Source organism: Microcaecilia unicolor, chromosome 6 (genome assembly GCF_901765095.1).
Source record: "Microcaecilia unicolor chromosome 6, aMicUni1.1, whole genome shotgun sequence".
In the NCBI taxonomy this organism is placed as follows: domain Eukaryota; kingdom Metazoa; phylum Chordata; class Amphibia; order Gymnophiona; family Siphonopidae; genus Microcaecilia; species Microcaecilia unicolor.
Genome location: NC_044036.1, coordinates 296723055 through 296740022, shown reverse-complemented (window position 1 = coordinate 296740022; position 16968 = coordinate 296723055). Strand labels below are relative to the sequence as shown.

The 16968-nt window shown below is 44.2% G+C and overlaps 2 protein-coding genes across 2 annotated transcripts in view; one reads left to right on the top strand and one right to left on the bottom strand.

Moving 5' to 3' along the window:
- SLC25A25 (solute carrier family 25 member 25) overlaps positions 1 to 10305 on the bottom strand; it is a 35798-nt gene extending 25493 nt beyond the window's left edge. The window contains exon 1 of the mRNA XM_030207969.1: positions 9860 to 10305. Within this exon, the coding sequence (XP_030063829.1) occupies positions 9860 to 10183 (324 nt within the window). The 5' untranslated portion in view covers positions 10184 to 10305. The remainder of the gene's footprint in view (positions 1 to 9859) is intronic.
- Positions 10306 to 11208: 903 nt separating this feature from the next.
- NAIF1 (nuclear apoptosis inducing factor 1) lies at positions 11209 to 16532 on the top strand. The gene is made up of 2 exons (XM_030206368.1): positions 11209 to 11770; positions 15215 to 16532. Exons 1-2 carry the CDS (start codon positions 11329 to 11331, stop codon positions 15679 to 15681), a joined length of 909 nt encoding a protein of 302 aa, XP_030062228.1. The 5' UTR covers positions 11209 to 11328; the 3' UTR covers positions 15682 to 16532.
- The last annotated feature ends 436 nt before the right edge of the window (positions 16533 to 16968 follow it).

Below are 16968 nucleotides of genomic sequence, written 5' to 3'. Positions count from 1 at the left end.
CCCGGCCTCCAAGAGGGGGAGGGGCGGCGCAAGCAAGGTTTCGATGAAGGCGGCTTCTTCCTGCCTGCCTGCTTCTAGGTCTGTCTCTCTCTTGCGCCTACGTGCCGGGACCCAAATGACTGCGTTAACACAATAACCTAGGGCCGGCACACAGGAGCAGGAGCAGGAGATGACAGATCGAGGGAAGAGCAGATTGACTCCGACACAGGAAGGTGAGGTGGCAAAGGCCCCGAGTGTGCGGGGGGGGGGGGGGGGGGGGGGGGAACAGTCCCACCCTGGGCCTGGGCCTGCCAGAGTCTTCCTGCTCAGGAAGTCCCCCCAACCCCAGTGATGTTGGACTGGCAGTAGGGCTGCCAAATGAGCTTCAGCCCAGATGTCGATCCCGGCAGCCTCCAGACCTACTGCTGCATTCTGAGTACTCCCCCCCCCCCCCCCCCCCACTTTGTTGATATATCAATGCTGACACTGTAGCATACAACTGACCACTTTTCACCAAACCAAGGGGAGAAACGCCTTAGGCACCAAGTGAATGGCTCTTATTTTCAGCCAGCTCAATAAGCCTTTCTGCCCTGGGCCACTGGCTTTTTGTAACCCTGCCTAGCCAGTGCCCCCTCCCCCCCTCCCCCCCTCCTGAAGACTCACATTGATTGTTGCTACTAGCCACTCTCATGGGTCCAAGAGGACTGCCTTGAGAAGGTGAAGAAGACTGTCCCACCAAGCCAGACTCTGCTGTAAAGAGCCCGAAAGTGGGAGGTGCACCTCAAAATCATGGGACCAGAAGACCCAGTGAGATAGAATGCACTGGAGTGGGCACATGTGTCTTCATCCAGGGCACTGCCTCCAGGGTTGCCACCATAGAGCCTACTGGCTGCAAGTAATCTCAAGATTGAAGGGGCCCTTAGGCAAATAACTACCATTTCAGAGGGGGGCTTACACATAAGTACATAAGTACATAAGTAGTGCCATACTGGGAAAGACCAAAGGTCCATCTAGCCCAGCATCCTGTCACCGACAGTGGCCAATCCAGGTCAAGGGCACCTGGCACGCTCCCCAAACGTAAAAACATTCCAGACAAGTTATACCTAAAAATGCGGAATTTTTCCAAGTCCATTTAATAGCGGTCTATGGACTTGTCCTCCAGGAGACATACAGTTTCTTGCTTAGTATCAAAGTGCACCCCAAGATACACCAGCTGCTTTATGGGAGACATTTGACTTGTCATAACTTAGTACCAAATCCAGGTGCTCGAGGCTATGTCAGCTCAGAGCAGCCAATCATCCAGGTACAGGTGCAACTGGATTCCTTGCCTATGCAGGGAGGCCATTACCATCATAACCATGGAGAAATTTTGTAGTGCCACTGCCAGCCCAAAGGGCAAAGCACTGAAGTACCTAGCTAACATACAGAAACACACAAAGTGTTTGTACAGTTCACCAATGGGAATGTGGAAATACATCTCCACTAGGTCCAGGGCAGTCAAGACCTTCCCTGGCTGCATTGAAGCAACACTGTGTGCAGAAGTCTCCATCCAGATAGATTTTGGAATACAGTTTCCGATCACATTAATTTGAACCAATCTGATCCTGTTGCGATGAAATCTGAATGGGATCAAACTGAAGACTCCTGAAATGCTGTCACTCCTGCTACAACCCAGATAGTTAGATCTGCTAGGTCCACTCCTTGGTTTACTGATTTATTAAAAGAACTTAAAGTACAATTGGAGGAATCTGGAAAGAAGAGGGAGAAAGAAAAAAATCGGAATCTTTCTGTTAAATCTAAATGGAAGGAGGCTTTAAGGTCTTAAATTTCATGTAGCAGAAGCCAAAAAAAAAAAAAAAAACCTTTTATATACTAGGATTATTGTGTACTGATCTGGGGGATCCCAGAAAACTGTGGAACAAAAGACAAAGAGTAGACCTTTGAAATAAACATAGCTGGGGTCTTGATGGGAGTTTGTGCTGGGAAATGGGGTCTTGCTGAGAGTTAGGGAGAAATAATTGGGGGGGGGAGCAAGGGGCAGGGAAGTGAATGCTGAGATGTAGGGAGACAGAACTGTGAAAGGCAGAGAGCTGCTAAAAAGAATAGAAAGGTAAACAGAGGAGTTTGGGGGGAGGGGGAAGAGGATGAGAGGTATTCACCCTAGAGAAGTGGCAGAGAAAGCTGCAGGCTGAACTTAAGCAGGGGGGAGCAAGGGATACAAGTAGGGCTGCATGTTAATTGAGATTAATAATTAACCTGCCTCCCTCCCTTCCCTGAACAATCAGTCCAGCATCTCTCCCCTCCCAGTTTACCTTTTTAATAAATCTTCACCCTGCAACAGCGGGTGAAAACCTCCTGTTTTTAGAAGAAGGTCAGAGGGGAAAGGCATGGTGCAGGCCATCTTTTAATACGGCTGCTGCTGCAAGACTGAAGACACTGAAAAGTGTTATGGAATTTTCTGGAACTTTCAGGCTACTGCGTGCTAACACTTTTTCTGACTGCAGTTTCTTTGTTCCACAGTGCTGGTTGTTTGCTGACACTGCTGTACAGGAGGCTGTCCCAGCTCAGCTAAGACTTTTGCTGCTTGGGCACCCCCCCCCACCACCGCCACCACATAAGGCCCCTGTAGCTAACGGCCTGTACTCCGAAGTCCTTTGCCTCCTCGAATAGAATAGCGGTCTTTTATCATCCCCTGATAAGTCCCTTTCATCCTTTCTCAGTGACTTTGATGCCTGGCTTGCCTTCTTCCATGATCCTTCCTCCCCCTCTCTCATCCTTGGTGACTTTAATATTCCTGCTAATGATCCTTCCAACTCTTATATTTCCAAGTTACTCGCTTTAACATCCTCCTTTAATCTCCAACTGTGCTCCACCTCCCCCACTCATCAAAATGGTCACTGTCTTGATCTCATCTTCTCCTCCAACTATTCACCCTCTAGTTTCCTTGCCTCTGATCTTCCCCTCTCTGATCACCATCTTATAACTTTCACACTTAAATCTCCTCCCTCCCAGTCCTATCTTATCTAATTTATCTAGGAATCTTCACGATATTGACCCTTCATCTCTATCCTCCCATGTTTCAAACCTCCTGTGGCACCATCCATGTCTGTCAACGAGGCTGTTTCTTCTTACAATACTCAATCCTCTGCCTTAGACACTCTTGCACCTTTGATGACCCGCCCTATAAGGCGTACAAAACCCCAACCTTGGCTGACTTCTAATATCCGCTACCTACGTTCCTGTACCCGCTCCGCCGAACGCCTCTGGCGGAAATCTCGGGCCCTTGCTGATTTCTTACACTTTAAGTTCATGCTGACCTCCTTCCAATCTGCTCTTTTACGCGCCAAACAGGATTATTATATCCAACTGACCAACTCTCTTGGCTCTAACCCTCAACTTCTCTTCACCACATTGAACTCTCTCCTCAAGGTGCTCCCTCCCCCAACTCCCCCTTCATTATCTCCTCAGACCCTTGCTGAATTCTTTCACGATAAGGTTCAAAAGATAAACCTTGCATTCTCTACCTCGCCACCTCTCCCTCCACTAGTCCGTTCCCCTCTCTCTCCTCAAGTTACTATTGAGGAAACTACACTTCTCCTTTCTTCCTCAAAATGTACCACCTGTTCCTCTGATCCCATTCCCACCCACCTTCTTAATGCCATCTCTCCTGCTCTTATTCCTTTTATCTATCACATTCTCAACCTCTCACTTTCCACTGTGACTGTCCCTGCTGCCTTTAAACATGCTGTGGTCACACCTCTCCTTAAGAAGCCTTCACTCGACCCTACTTGTCCCTCTAATTACCGACCCATCTCCTTCCTTCCCTTTCTCTCCAAATTACTTGAGCGTGCTGTTCACCGCCGCTGCCTTGATTTTCTGTCCTCACATGCTATTCTTGGCCCACTACAATCTGGTTTTCGCCCTCTCCACTCAACCGAAACTGCGCTTACTAAAGTCTCCAATGACCTATTACTGGCTAAATCCAGAGGTCTCTATTCCATCCTCATTCTTCTTGATCTTTCCGCTGCTTTTGACACTGTCTATCACAGCATACTCCTCGATACCCTGTCCTCACTTGGATTCCAGGGCTCTGTCCTTTCCTGGTTCTCTTTCTACCTCTCCCTCCGCACCGTCAGTGTTCACTCTGGTGGATCCTCTTCTACTTCTATCCCTCTGCCTGTCGGCGTACCTCAGGGTTCTGTTCTTGGTCCCCTCCTCTTTTCTATCTACACTTCTTCCCTTGGTTCATTAATCTCATCCCACGGTTTTTCCTACCATCTCTATGCTGATGACTCCCAAATCTACCTTTCTACCCCTGATATCTCACCTTGCATCCAAACCAAAGTTTCAGCGTGCTTGTCTGACATTGCTGTCTGGATGTCTCAACGCCACCTGAAATTAAACATGACCAAAACCGAGCTTCTCATTTTTCCCCCCAAACCCACCTCCCCACTCCCCCCGTTTTCTATTTCTGTTGATGGCTCTCTCATTCTCCGTCTCCTCAGCTCGAAACCTTGGGGTCATCTTTGACTCTTCTCTCTCCTTCTCTGCTCATATCCAGCAGATCGCCAAGACCTGTCGTTTCTTTCTTTACAGCATCTGTAAAATCCGCCCTTCTTTCTGAGCACTCTACCAAAACCCTCATCCACACTCTTGTCACCTCTCGTTTAGACTACTGCAATCTGCTTCTTGCTGGCCTCCCACTTAGTCACCTCTTCCCTCTCCAATCGGTTCAAAACTCTGCTGCCCGTCTCGTCTTCCGTCAGGGTCGCTTTACTCATACTACCCCTCTCCTCAAGTCGCTTCACTGGCTCCCTATCCGTTTTCGTATCCTGTTCAAACTTCTTCTACTAACCTATAAATGTACTCACTCTGCTGCTCCCCAGTATCTCTCCACACTCATCCTTCCCTACACCCCTTCCCGTGCACTCCGCTCCATGGATAAATCCTTCTTATCTGTTCCCTTCTCCACTACTGCCAACTCCAGACTTCGCGCCTTTTGTCTCGCTGCACCCTACGCCTGGAATAAACTTCCTGAGCCCCTACGTCTTGCCCCATCCTTGGCCACCTTTAAATCTAGACTGAAAGCCCACTTCTTTAACACTGCTTTTGACTCATAACCACTTGTAGCCACTCGCCGCCACCTACCCTCCCTCTCCTCCTTCCTGTACACATTAATTGATTTGATTATTTTTTGTCTATTAGATTGTAAGCTCTTTGAGCAGGGACTGTCTTTCTTCTATGTTTGTGCAGCGCTGCGTACGCCTTGTAGCGCTATAGAAATGCTAAATAGTAGTAGTAGTAGTATTTTGGTTCACTTTCAGGTTATATGATAAACCGGACCAAAAACGGAAATCTTTCCCCTTAATGCCTCTTGTGTTAAAGACAATTTTCCCTCTATCCATCTGTTGGTGTTCTAATGGGCTAAAATATCTCGGATTAATAATTACTTCTTCTATTCAGGATACCATACATCTGTAAACACAGCAAAGGTGTGCAGTCTAATAAAATGCTCCCTCCATAAATGGTCCCCCCTATTTCTCACATGGTGGGGTAGATTAACTACTATCAAAAAAGCTAGAGGTGCTTCCAGTAGAATTTCCTAAATCCTTTTTTCGTGAAATTGAGAAAATACTTATTGCTTTCCTTTGGCAAAATAACCCTACCCCACCCCTGTATAGCGCTTCACAAATTAAAAGTGTACAAATCTAGAGGGGGTGTTAAATTCCCGGATTTTGAAACATATAATCAAGCCTTCCTATTAAGAGGAGCAGTTTGGTGGATGATGGCCACGCCTGATGACAACTCCCCCCTTTGGCTACCAATTGAACGACAACTTTCCTTTCCATTACCCCTGAAAATTAGAATGAGTATTACTTCTTAGAACTCTATTTATAACTCTAAATATATGTCTGTCTGGAATAATTCTAAAATCAAAATAGCTAATTTACCTATTTTTTTTTTTACTTCTTAGATATTATTTGGTGTTCGCTGCATAAACCACTACTAATTGGACTTGGAAAAAATCCACAATTCCAGGAATAACATGTATAGAATGTTTGTACGTTTGGGAAGCTTGCCAGGTGCCCTTGGCCTGGATTGGCCGATGTCGTGGACAGGATGCTGGGCTTGATGGACCCTTGGTCTTTTCCCAGTATGGCATTACTTATGTAGGTGACTTAATGGATGGTCAACGTGTATTATCCTTCCCACATATACAATCTAGATTTTTTATTCCCAATACAGAATTGTATTATTTTTTACAATTATAAATCAACAATATTACTCTTATTTCTTATCCTTGATGACCAGAACTCTCTATCCTTACAAAAATATTGGTCAGACACTTGCTCTGTCGCTCTAACTGATCAACAATGGTTTGATTTTTGGACAAAAGTTAATAGACCACTTGCTTCTGCACCTATATTACAATCTTTATATTTTCTTATGCATAGAACTAATTGGACCCCAGTCCACCTAACTAGACTAACCAATAACAATTCTAATCTATGCTGGTCCTGTTATTCCATAATGGGTACACTTGACCACATGCTCTATCTCTGTCCAAATTTACAATTATTTTGGACTCTAATGTGGGATAGAATTTCTACACTACTTCATTTACAGATCCAGTCAGACTTCCGTACAATTATTTTCAGATCACTTGTTTGTCAACATTATCTATCACCAACACAAAATAAGTTATCTAATATCCTTATGGCTATAGCTCTTAAAACAATATCATCAGAATGGAAAGACAATTCCAAAGTTTCATTTGATTTTTGGTAGAATACTGTTTGTATTATTTATAAATATGAAGCTAAAATTGCAGAGAAGTCAAATAATATTCCTCATTTCCTTAAAGTTTGGAAACCTGTTGACTTGTATTGTAAACATAAGCTTTAATGTTTCTAAATGTATGCCTTCTAGGTATGATCAGTACACCTTTTTTAATGTAGCACATACTGTTGTTTTATTCTTTTATATTGTTACTTTTACTTTTTTTTGTTCAAATGTTCTTTATTAAAGTTTTATATCATGCGACTGAAAATTTTAATCAAAATGCAACCCTACAGTTAAGGGCGAAGGTGCAGCAGAATAAAACAGATGACAGGGAGAAACATGGAACAGAAGCCAAACCAAACTGTGGTGATGGACTGATCCTCCACTACCTATCACTTGAAAGAGGCCAGCAGTAGGAAACTGAGGACTAATGCTTATTAAAGAAGTGAAACACATACCCCCCATCCCCTTGCTATCACCACCAGACAGCATTTGCACACTTAATTCCTTTACAAAACTTCCCTAATATTGCTCACAAAAATGTTAAGAGGCAAACCTAGGCTCAATCTCTGCAGCAGACCACTGATAACATCCCTTTCCTCAAAGTGAACCTCATTTATCACTGCCCACGGTTGCCTTCTGCTTAATCAGTTTAACCCAGTTAGTCACTGGATGAGAAACTGGTATCATTAATGGTCTTCACCACATTATTCCACCGACACTATCCCTTGATCACCCATATTTATCACATGATTTATTTTTATTTTTTAGATACTTTCCTCCTCAGGTATCATTATGAAGACTATACATATTACCTGTTAGCTACTTCTTCAAGTAACAATCTTATGATACGACTAAAAAAAATGGACAAACCTGCAAATCCTCCACACTCACTGGCTTGCCAATTTGTAATGCAAAGATCAAGTACGTTCTTTAAATGATGGGTAAGTTCCCTCATCTATTCTACCAACCCATATCCTCCATTACCCTCTACATAAGCTCTCAAACCTGACCTGGTCCTGAAGGAACCCCAGCCAGTGGTTTTCTTGATACCCACAATGAATAGTCATGAGAGAGATTTGCATGCAGTGGGAGGTAGTGCTCCAGGACAAGGTTTGGGAACCACTATTCTATCCTACACTCCTTATCTTGCCTCACCCTCTCACCATCCTATCCACTGCCACCTCCAAGCCCCAATACAACCATAACAACACATCTATAACCAACACCACCTATTCCACTAACATGATCCCCAAGAAGAAATAGGGGGCAGGAGCATCTTTAAAAAAGTGTGTAAATGCCATAAATCTGAACAAAATTAAACAGAGAGATAATTTTTGTAAAGACTGATATAAATATATTTCTAACCAATCTTGTTGTAATACAGTTTTGGGGAACTTACAAGCCATGGGGCTTGGTTATTTAACAACATGCAGCACAAGTTTAAAAAAAAAATAATCAACAACTGCACAGGGATTGGATCAGTCCAGATTTTTGGATTTTCAGGCAGTACTTTGAAAATGCAAATTTAAGGAAGAATAAAGAAGAGATGAACAGGTAAATTTTGTTGATTTAATACAGAATGCTTCATTTATTGAAATGGGTATATTTACAGGAAAAACATACAGGTTTGACTTTCACTGATTGTCATTGCACTTTGCTGGCCCTCAACAAAACTGTTTGCCCCCCCCCCCCCCCCCTCTAAAGGTTGTCTTATTTGTTCAACCTCCACTCAATTAGGCTGATAGACAACTATTTAACCTTCCGAAAACATTTAAAGGCCCATCTATTAAAAAAAAAACACATCCCTGCAGAACCAACCCAACTGATCCAATGAATTATCACAACCACCCCAAATTTGACAAACGGAATGAAAAAGGCTCAAACTCAGAACAACCTCTTCGGACCCAAACTCTTGCCTTAACCCACCAACTTTACACCCCCATTACTTCTACAGTGAGACCATCAAGTCATCACAACAAGTGTCTAACCACTACATATAGGGAGAGTTAAAAGAGGACTCTCATATATCTTCAAACTATAATCCCTGACACCTGTTACCCCACTTATCCCTCCAACCGTCCCCATTGTAACCGTCCTCTCTGTTCCATGTAAGCCACATTGAACCTACCAACAGGTGGGAAAATGCGGGATACAAATGTAATAATAAAATAAAATATTTCAAGTGTTCATAGCCTTAATAGCATAGGTTCAGGTGGTCCGGTCCCACACCTGTATCTTTACAGCTGGAAGAGGTTTGGGTTTTAAAGAGTCTGGATTTCTCACTTTCAAAGGGTCCAGCTTCTTAGTTGGTCCGGATTTCTGGCCTTGTACTGTACACTATGCTGAGTGGGCACCTACAGCATCCCACATCATGCACTAGTGCCACCTGGCATGCCTACCAGGCAATGGGTAAAAATACTGCACTAATATAATCAAAAGCCACCACAGCTACTCTTCAGGAACCACTCCATGAAGTAACACTACAGACTACAAAAAAAAAAACTACTTTTTTTTTGTTGTTGTTGTTACATTTGTACCCCGCGCTTTCCCACTCATGGCAGGCTCAATGCGGCTTACATATTATATACAGGTACTTATTTGTACCTGGGGCGATGGAGGGTTAAGTGACTTGCCCAGAGTCACAAGGAACTGCCTGTGCCTGCAGTGGGAATAGAACCCAGTTCCCCAGGACCAAAGTCCACCACACTAACCACTAGGCCACTCCATCTACTACATCTAGAAGCCCCACTGCCATAGGTTAAGTTTTACCAGCAGAATGATCAGGGAGGAAAAGGGCAGAAAGGGGAGCACTGGTACTGACATTCTACGTCACGGGTGGATGGGTCCAAAAGCACGACCAGTGTTGCTGAGGGTGGGGGAGACCAGGGCCCAATCAGACAATTACCCTAGACCTCCATAGGATCTAAAGTCTTAAAGGACCCCTTGTGTTATATGATTACAGGCTGGATTTTAACTACAGGCATCATCTTTGAAGTCAGCCTTTACATCATGGAAGGTAGTTTCGTCCTAAAAGGTTGCCCACCCTTGCCTCTTTTACCATAAGGCCCATATATCCCCAACTTAAGTCACTTACCCGCAGTTCCCATTCTGTCCGGTGCACTCCGAGACGCCGCAACCCGATGGCCAAGTCATTGATGCAGATGCCACCATCCCTGTTCACATCCAGCTCCTGGAAAAGGGTGTACAGGCGCCGTTCGTGCTCGGGACCCCCGCAAAGGCTGCCCCCGCAAGGATCCGCAGCCAAAGCCGCTGCTACGGGCTGAACTGAGCTATTGACGGCAGAAGCGGGAGCGATGCCGGAGCCAACTAGTGGCCCGGTGGTCTCCAAGCCTGGAGGCTCGCATTGACAAAAAACTCCGCTCAACAACGGCGATACCAGCGAGCGCGGTCTCTGCATTCCTGAATAGGAAAACAACGGAATTCAGGTCCTCACCCCAGGCAACAACTTATGTTTCTTCTTGTTAAAAAGCTGAAACACCGGTAAATGGCGCCTAAACAGTAGTTGTAAAACGGAAATACGTCAATACACCTACTTACTTACCGCACATTACGACCGACCTCCACTAACAGCTGCAAAATTTACATCAGCCAATCAAAATGCACCAAACCAATAGGAGGTGGGAATTGCGGAGAGAGAGCTTCTCACTGGTGAAGTGAACCAAACCTCTTTTGCTTGCGTGGTCTGAATTACACAAAGAGGCGGACTGAACACAATGTAAATGATAAATTGGCCTACCGCAATAGAGAGCTTGCTGCGGGAAATGGGAAACTAGCTTAACCGAAGAGTACAATTAGCATTTTCAGATCAGCCCACGAAACATTCCGCAAATTGCGTCTCACAAGTCGGCCTTTCACAGCTTAAAACAGTTTATGTTCGCAGCACCTTATGCCTGGAATAGACTTCCTGAGCCGTTACGTCAAGCTCCATCAAGTCCGGGCTAAAGGCTTACCTGTTTGATGCTGCTTTTGACTCTTAACTTGTCACTTGTTCGTAACCTTTATCTTGTCTTTATCTCTTCAATAGTCCTATCTGTTTGTCCTACTCTTATTTGTCCTGTCTGTCTGTCTTGACTTAGATTGTAAGCTCTTTTGAGCAGGGACTGTCTTTTCTTCATGTTCAATTGTGAAGCGCTGCGTACGACAGGTAGCGCTATAGAAATTGATTTGATTTGTAGTTAGTTATGTACCTGTTTATTGCTTTCGCTAACATTCATTCATTAACACCTAAACAAATTTCAGTCCTTGCGGCCACGCAGCCGGTTAAAAATATATCTATATATTTGAATGACAGCTTCATGAACGCTTATTGGTGGTGTAGGTTCTTATCTTTTGGAACTGGCCAACCACGGCTTTGCATTAATGAGTGGGCATAATTAAAAGGCCAGTGAGGTTTTTCTGAGTGGCAGTACCAGTGGCCAATCGTGTTGAGGTAACTACCAGCGGAAGGAAGATGCTCATCATTCTGGAAGCCATTACGCTGCGCAGGTTGTAACCAGGGTTGGTTTTACGTAGTTTGCGTATTTTAGTGGATTCTGCAAGGCCATGGCTACTCCAGCCAAGAAGCGGAAGATGAATTTCTCCGAGCGGGAGGTGGAGATAATTGTAGAAGAGCTGGAGAAGCAGAAGCATGTCCTTATTAACCATTTTAACGCGGGCGTGCCCCTGCTCACCAAGAACAGCGCCTGGCAGCACATCCTGAAGCGCGTCAACGCCGTCACTACCTGCCAGCGGCAGCTAACTGAGGTGAAAAAGAAGTGGTCCGATCTGAAGACGGAGGTGCGTCGCAAGGTGGCGCAGGTGCGGGTGGCCATGGAGGGGGAGGGAGATGTGGCATCCGCCCCTGTTATCCTCACACCCATGCAGCAGCGCATCTGCAATCTATTGGGCGAAGCTACCATAATCAACCTACCCACCAGCGATTGCACTGCTGAGATCCCGGTGCAGGTGCCCATCAGCTCTGCTACCACCGTCACACTGACCCAGAGTGAGTGCATGAGCGCACTATCTCCACAAAGGCGCCAAATGATCACTGAGCTGCATGTGTAGGATGTGTTAACGTCCACTTAATGAGAGACACTTTGTACCCCGACTTCTAATTACGTTCCCTTTATACAAATATTCATGTTTAATTCCAGATTTGCCTGATGGTTCATCCGTTCCAGGTTTTACCCCTTTGCACGCAGGGACTTGTAGTTCTGATTTCCAAACTGAATTCCTTAAGAAAGCAAGACTACAAGTCTCTGGATCAACCCTGCCAGGGGAATCTGGAGCCAGCTAGCAACCCTTGAGGACATGTACTCACCACTCATGGACACTACCAGATGCAATGTGAGTCTGGTCTTGGTCTGACATTGGGCAGCCTAGATAGGTCTTGTGGTTCTTATTTGCTATTATCAAAGCGATTCTACACTTACTAAAATCCTTAAGGTACATTAATGAACCAAATGTGTACAGCCCTACTTTTGTTAAAACAATGGTTTAAATTAGGGCTGCATGTTAATCATGATTAATGTGTTATTGATTGCAATTAATGATTAACTGACCCCTCCTCAACCAGCCCACACACATGTACGGTCGGTCTGGTCTCCCTCCCCTCACAGACTGCCAATGGCTGTCTCTCCCCTTGCCGTTTACCCTTTTTTTTCCCAGTAAATCTTCGCCCGGTAGCGGTATTGAAATGCTGCCTTGGCCTTCACCGGGCCTTCCCCTCTGACTCATCCTCAGTAGAGAGTTGCACAGGGACAGAAATCCAGCCTGACCCCGCCACAAGTAATCTTCCCAGTTCCCGGCCTGCCAAGCCCTTGCCTTGCCGCAGTCACCTTGACCCCCTCCCCAAGAAAGCCAGATTCTATGAGCAGTAAAAATACTAGTAAAAGTAACATAAATCATTTTCTTCCGTACTCTAAGACTGCAGATGTACAGATCAGCACAGGACCCAAAGCAGTCCAATTTCCAAAACAAGTCAGAAACAAATTTTATACCTAATTGTTCAACCACCCTTAGGATTCACCTTTGGGATTAAAAAGCAAAACCATGTACATGTAAGGACTGAATAAAGGAATTACAACAAAGTTTAAAGCAAATTCCCTTAATATGTAATACTTGATGCAGTATTCACATAGCAAGTAGCCTGAGGCAACAGATTTATTTTCTACTGAACATAAATAACTTTGTATCTACTTGGTGGCTAATAGTGTTCTGAACTGGACAATGGTTGCATATTTAGAGTGATGCTGAACAAAACTTCTGCATGAAGGAAGCCCTTCTTTAATTATTCAATACCTTTCTGTGAAAAAGGCAAGTGCATTTTTATAATATACCACTGCAATACACACAACAAAAGTTCCCACATGCCATCTTTTTGTTTTTGATGTAGGCACAGGGGGAAAAAAAAAGATTTTAAATGCTCCCAGGTTTCGACTTAATTCATGTTTAATGTGAGATATAAATGTCACAAATAAGTAAATTGATAGAAACACTGAATGTTGAGCACCTGATTCTGATAACATGTTTTCTGTTTTAGTGGCCCTTGATCAGGAGAATAAAAAGATCTCTACACGAATATGCTAGGGTGTCCCTATAACCAGTCCCTCCAAATAACACACTGATTAAGATTTATAACAAATTACTACTCTAGCTATGACAAGTTATTCTGTCATTATACTTCCTCTGTGTACATCCGTATGCTGCACAAGCCAGCATGTTAAAAATATAAGGGAGATTAAATAAAAATGCCACCAACGAAGAACAATAACGTGGATGCAGCAGCTCATAGCTTCACTCGCTTTTGAGTGTACGGCAATGATGGCAGCACGAGGAAGGAGAAACAGACTGAACCTTTTACCGTCCCGACTCTATCCATCCACCTCCCCTCCCTACCCTTGGTGCCCTCCCGGCACATAGCTTCAGGCAGTCTGGTGGTCTAATGGCTTCTTCGGGGCAGGAAAGATCCCCGTTCTCTTCTGCCCGTTACTGCGGTGCTGATCCTCTCCTCTCTGCTTTTTTAACATGGCTGCTGAGACTTCCAGCGGCAGCCTCACAAGACTTCTGTGGAAGTCTCGGCAGCCACGTTAAAAGAGCAGAGAGGAGAGCATCAATGCCGCAGCAGTGAGCAGAAAAGAGTAGAAATCTTTACTGCCCCGAAAAGCCACTAGACCACCAGGGTACCTTGAGGTATATGCCCGGAAGGCACCCTGTGCTTGGGGGAGGGAAGGTACTTCCGCAGGGATCCCGCAGGATCTAGGTCCATCTCCACGGGATTACCATGGACCTGGATCCATCCCCACCAGATTCTCGTGATACATGCAGGAATCCTGCTATTGCCTTTCATCTCTCTAGTCCTCATGTCCTGCCCCCTTCTGATGCACCTTCCTGCTTTCAGAAGGAAAGGCCCACTGTAATGGCTCAACGATTAATCACGATTCAAAATTTTAATCGAACTGCAGCCCTAGTCTAAATACCAGCATAGGACTATGGCCAATCCACGCATCTGCTTGCAATGGTGGTGTCTAGAGCTTCCCTGCCTATTAGAAACTCCCAGCCACTTATTTTTGATACTGACAAACACCCATGGAGACCCACATCTACTTTCCAGTGATAGGGAGGCATTCAGAGATACTCAGGCTCCCCTTATGGAGACAGAGATTGAGAGAATCTCCAATAGGTCTGACTTATCCTTAAGGTTCATTCCCGTGCTGGAATGCACAAATCCTAACTCATTAGGAGACATTGAGGCTCATTTTCAAAGCACTTAGCCTCCCAAAGTTCCATAGAAACCTATGGAACTTAGCCTCCCAAAGTGCTTTGAAAATATGCCTCATTGTGTATGACAGAGATAACCATGAAGAGTGCCCTATGACACTGGCAAACATCCATTGAAACCAAGGCCCGTTTTTAAGCAACCTCTGCCTACCTCTCAGTGAAAGATATTGTCACACTATGTTTAAAAATACATTAGAATCCTGGGTAAAACTTGATGTTCAAAGACTGTTTGAAATCATGTATTGCTTAGACTCATAATTATGACTTTTCTTGCTGCTGTGGAGTAATTAATGAAGCAGCTCTGGAAGACTCAGATATTGCAGCTTTTAATTTGATATAAATTAAGCACATCAGGGGGTACCCATAAAAATAAAGCTAGAGGCTTCTTACCTGTTCAGGGGAAGCTAATTTTATTGCATTTATGTATTGTCCCTCCACAGGCCCTACATGATTTAAAACTAAAAAAATTAAAAGATGATAAAGTAGTATTAATATTCTGAGATAGCATACAAAAAATGCAACATTAACAAATCGATCAAATCACTCAATTTAATTCCAGCTGGAAAGGTAGAAATACAACAGTATTTGTCTGTACATAGAGCATGGGGACAGAACCACTTGATAAAGCCACCACTGACTTCCCTTCCTACTTTCTTCTTCTTTATAGTTCCTGCAGAAACAACTTACCACACCTTAGAGGATGGGGTGGTAGAGTACTGCACAGCTGAGACCTCAACGGTCACTGCTGAGGCGCCTGTGGAGATGTTGGCACAACACACAGATGTGTCTGTAAAACCACAAGAACTGAAGAGTCGAATTGCCCTGAATTCTGCCAAACTTCTGCAGGAGCAGCGAGTGACCAACCTACACGTGAAAGAAATTGCCCAGCACCTGGAGCAACAGAATGACCTGCTGCAGATGATCCGCCGTTCTCAAGAAGTACAGGCTTGTGCACAGGAGCGCCAGGCGCAAGCCATGGAAGGAACTCAGGCTGCTCTTAGCGCGCTCATTCAACTCATTCGCCCCATGATTAAAGATTTCCGTAGATTCTTACAGAGCCACACAGCCAGTACCATGGCAGGTGTTGAGCCTAGCCAGGGAACCCAGAACGGACAGGAGGGCAGCATTCAGTGACACATTAAATAAGAACTGTTTCCAGCCCTTCATCAGCTGGCATGGAGCCAGAGATAAAGAACCAACTGCTGCAACTCATAAAACCATCTCTGCTACCCAGACTTGCTGAGTCCAAACTACCTCTCCTTTTTAGTGAACATTTTTGCAAAAGAATTTTCTATAGAATAAACCATATTAAGCAGTTTTTAAGTATCTATAATTGGTCTACAAACTGTATTGTACTCCCAAGACTAAATGTACAATTTGCATTTTCATGGATAATGATGATGGTATCCTCAGAGTCGGTGCTTTGAATTGTACAAAACACCCGTGTCACAGATCTGGACTCTGGATTGTATTCACAAATGTCAGAAAGGATTACAGGGGATGACTTCTTTAGTTATGAGCCACTAATGAACTCTATAAAGAACTACCATCACACACTAGAACAGATAGTCAAATTGCTTCTGACTTATTTAATTCCAGTTTCGTCCAAATTTACTAACAATGTTATGTTTTTGAGTATAAACAGTCAGAGCCCGTCGAGGTATATTATTAATCTGACTTGTATTGTTGGTCTTGATTCTCCATTCAGAGGTACATTATCTGAAATGTTCATCTTCCTGTTTTATATATGAAAAACATACTGTCGTGTCTCAAGTATGCATTTTGTCTTAAGATTAAAACTGCAAACAGGACAAAGCATTGAAACAGAATATCTTTGCTTACAGCAAGAAAAGAAGCTGACTTTTTGCCAATTATATTGACACTACAACAAAAAAGGGACATAGGGCCCTGCAGCTTTCAGTAGGGTATGCCTTCACCTTGGAGCAATGGTCTGTTTTCCTTTTAGTAAGAGTTGTATTGTTTCAAACCAGAAATTCCTACCTAAAATTATTACTATTTTAATAAATGAAAACTGACATTTTTGTTTAAAATCTGGACAGTACATCAGTTCTTATGACGTGTGTGACTCAGATAACCATGTGCTGATGACTCCCAAATCTACCTTTCTACCCCTGATATCTCACCTTGCATCCAAACCAAAGTTTCAGCGTGCTTGTCTGACATTGCTATCTGGATGTCTCAACGCCACCTGAAATTAAATATGACCAAAACCGAGCTTCTCATTTTCCTCCCCAAACCCACCTCCCCGCTCCCCCCGGTTTCTATTTCTGTTGATGGCTCTCTCATTCTCCCTGTCTCCTCAGCTCGAAACCTTGGGGTCATCTTTGACTCTTCTCTCTCTTTCTCTGCTCATATCCAGCAGATTGCCAAGACCTGTCGTTTCTTTCTTTACAACATCCG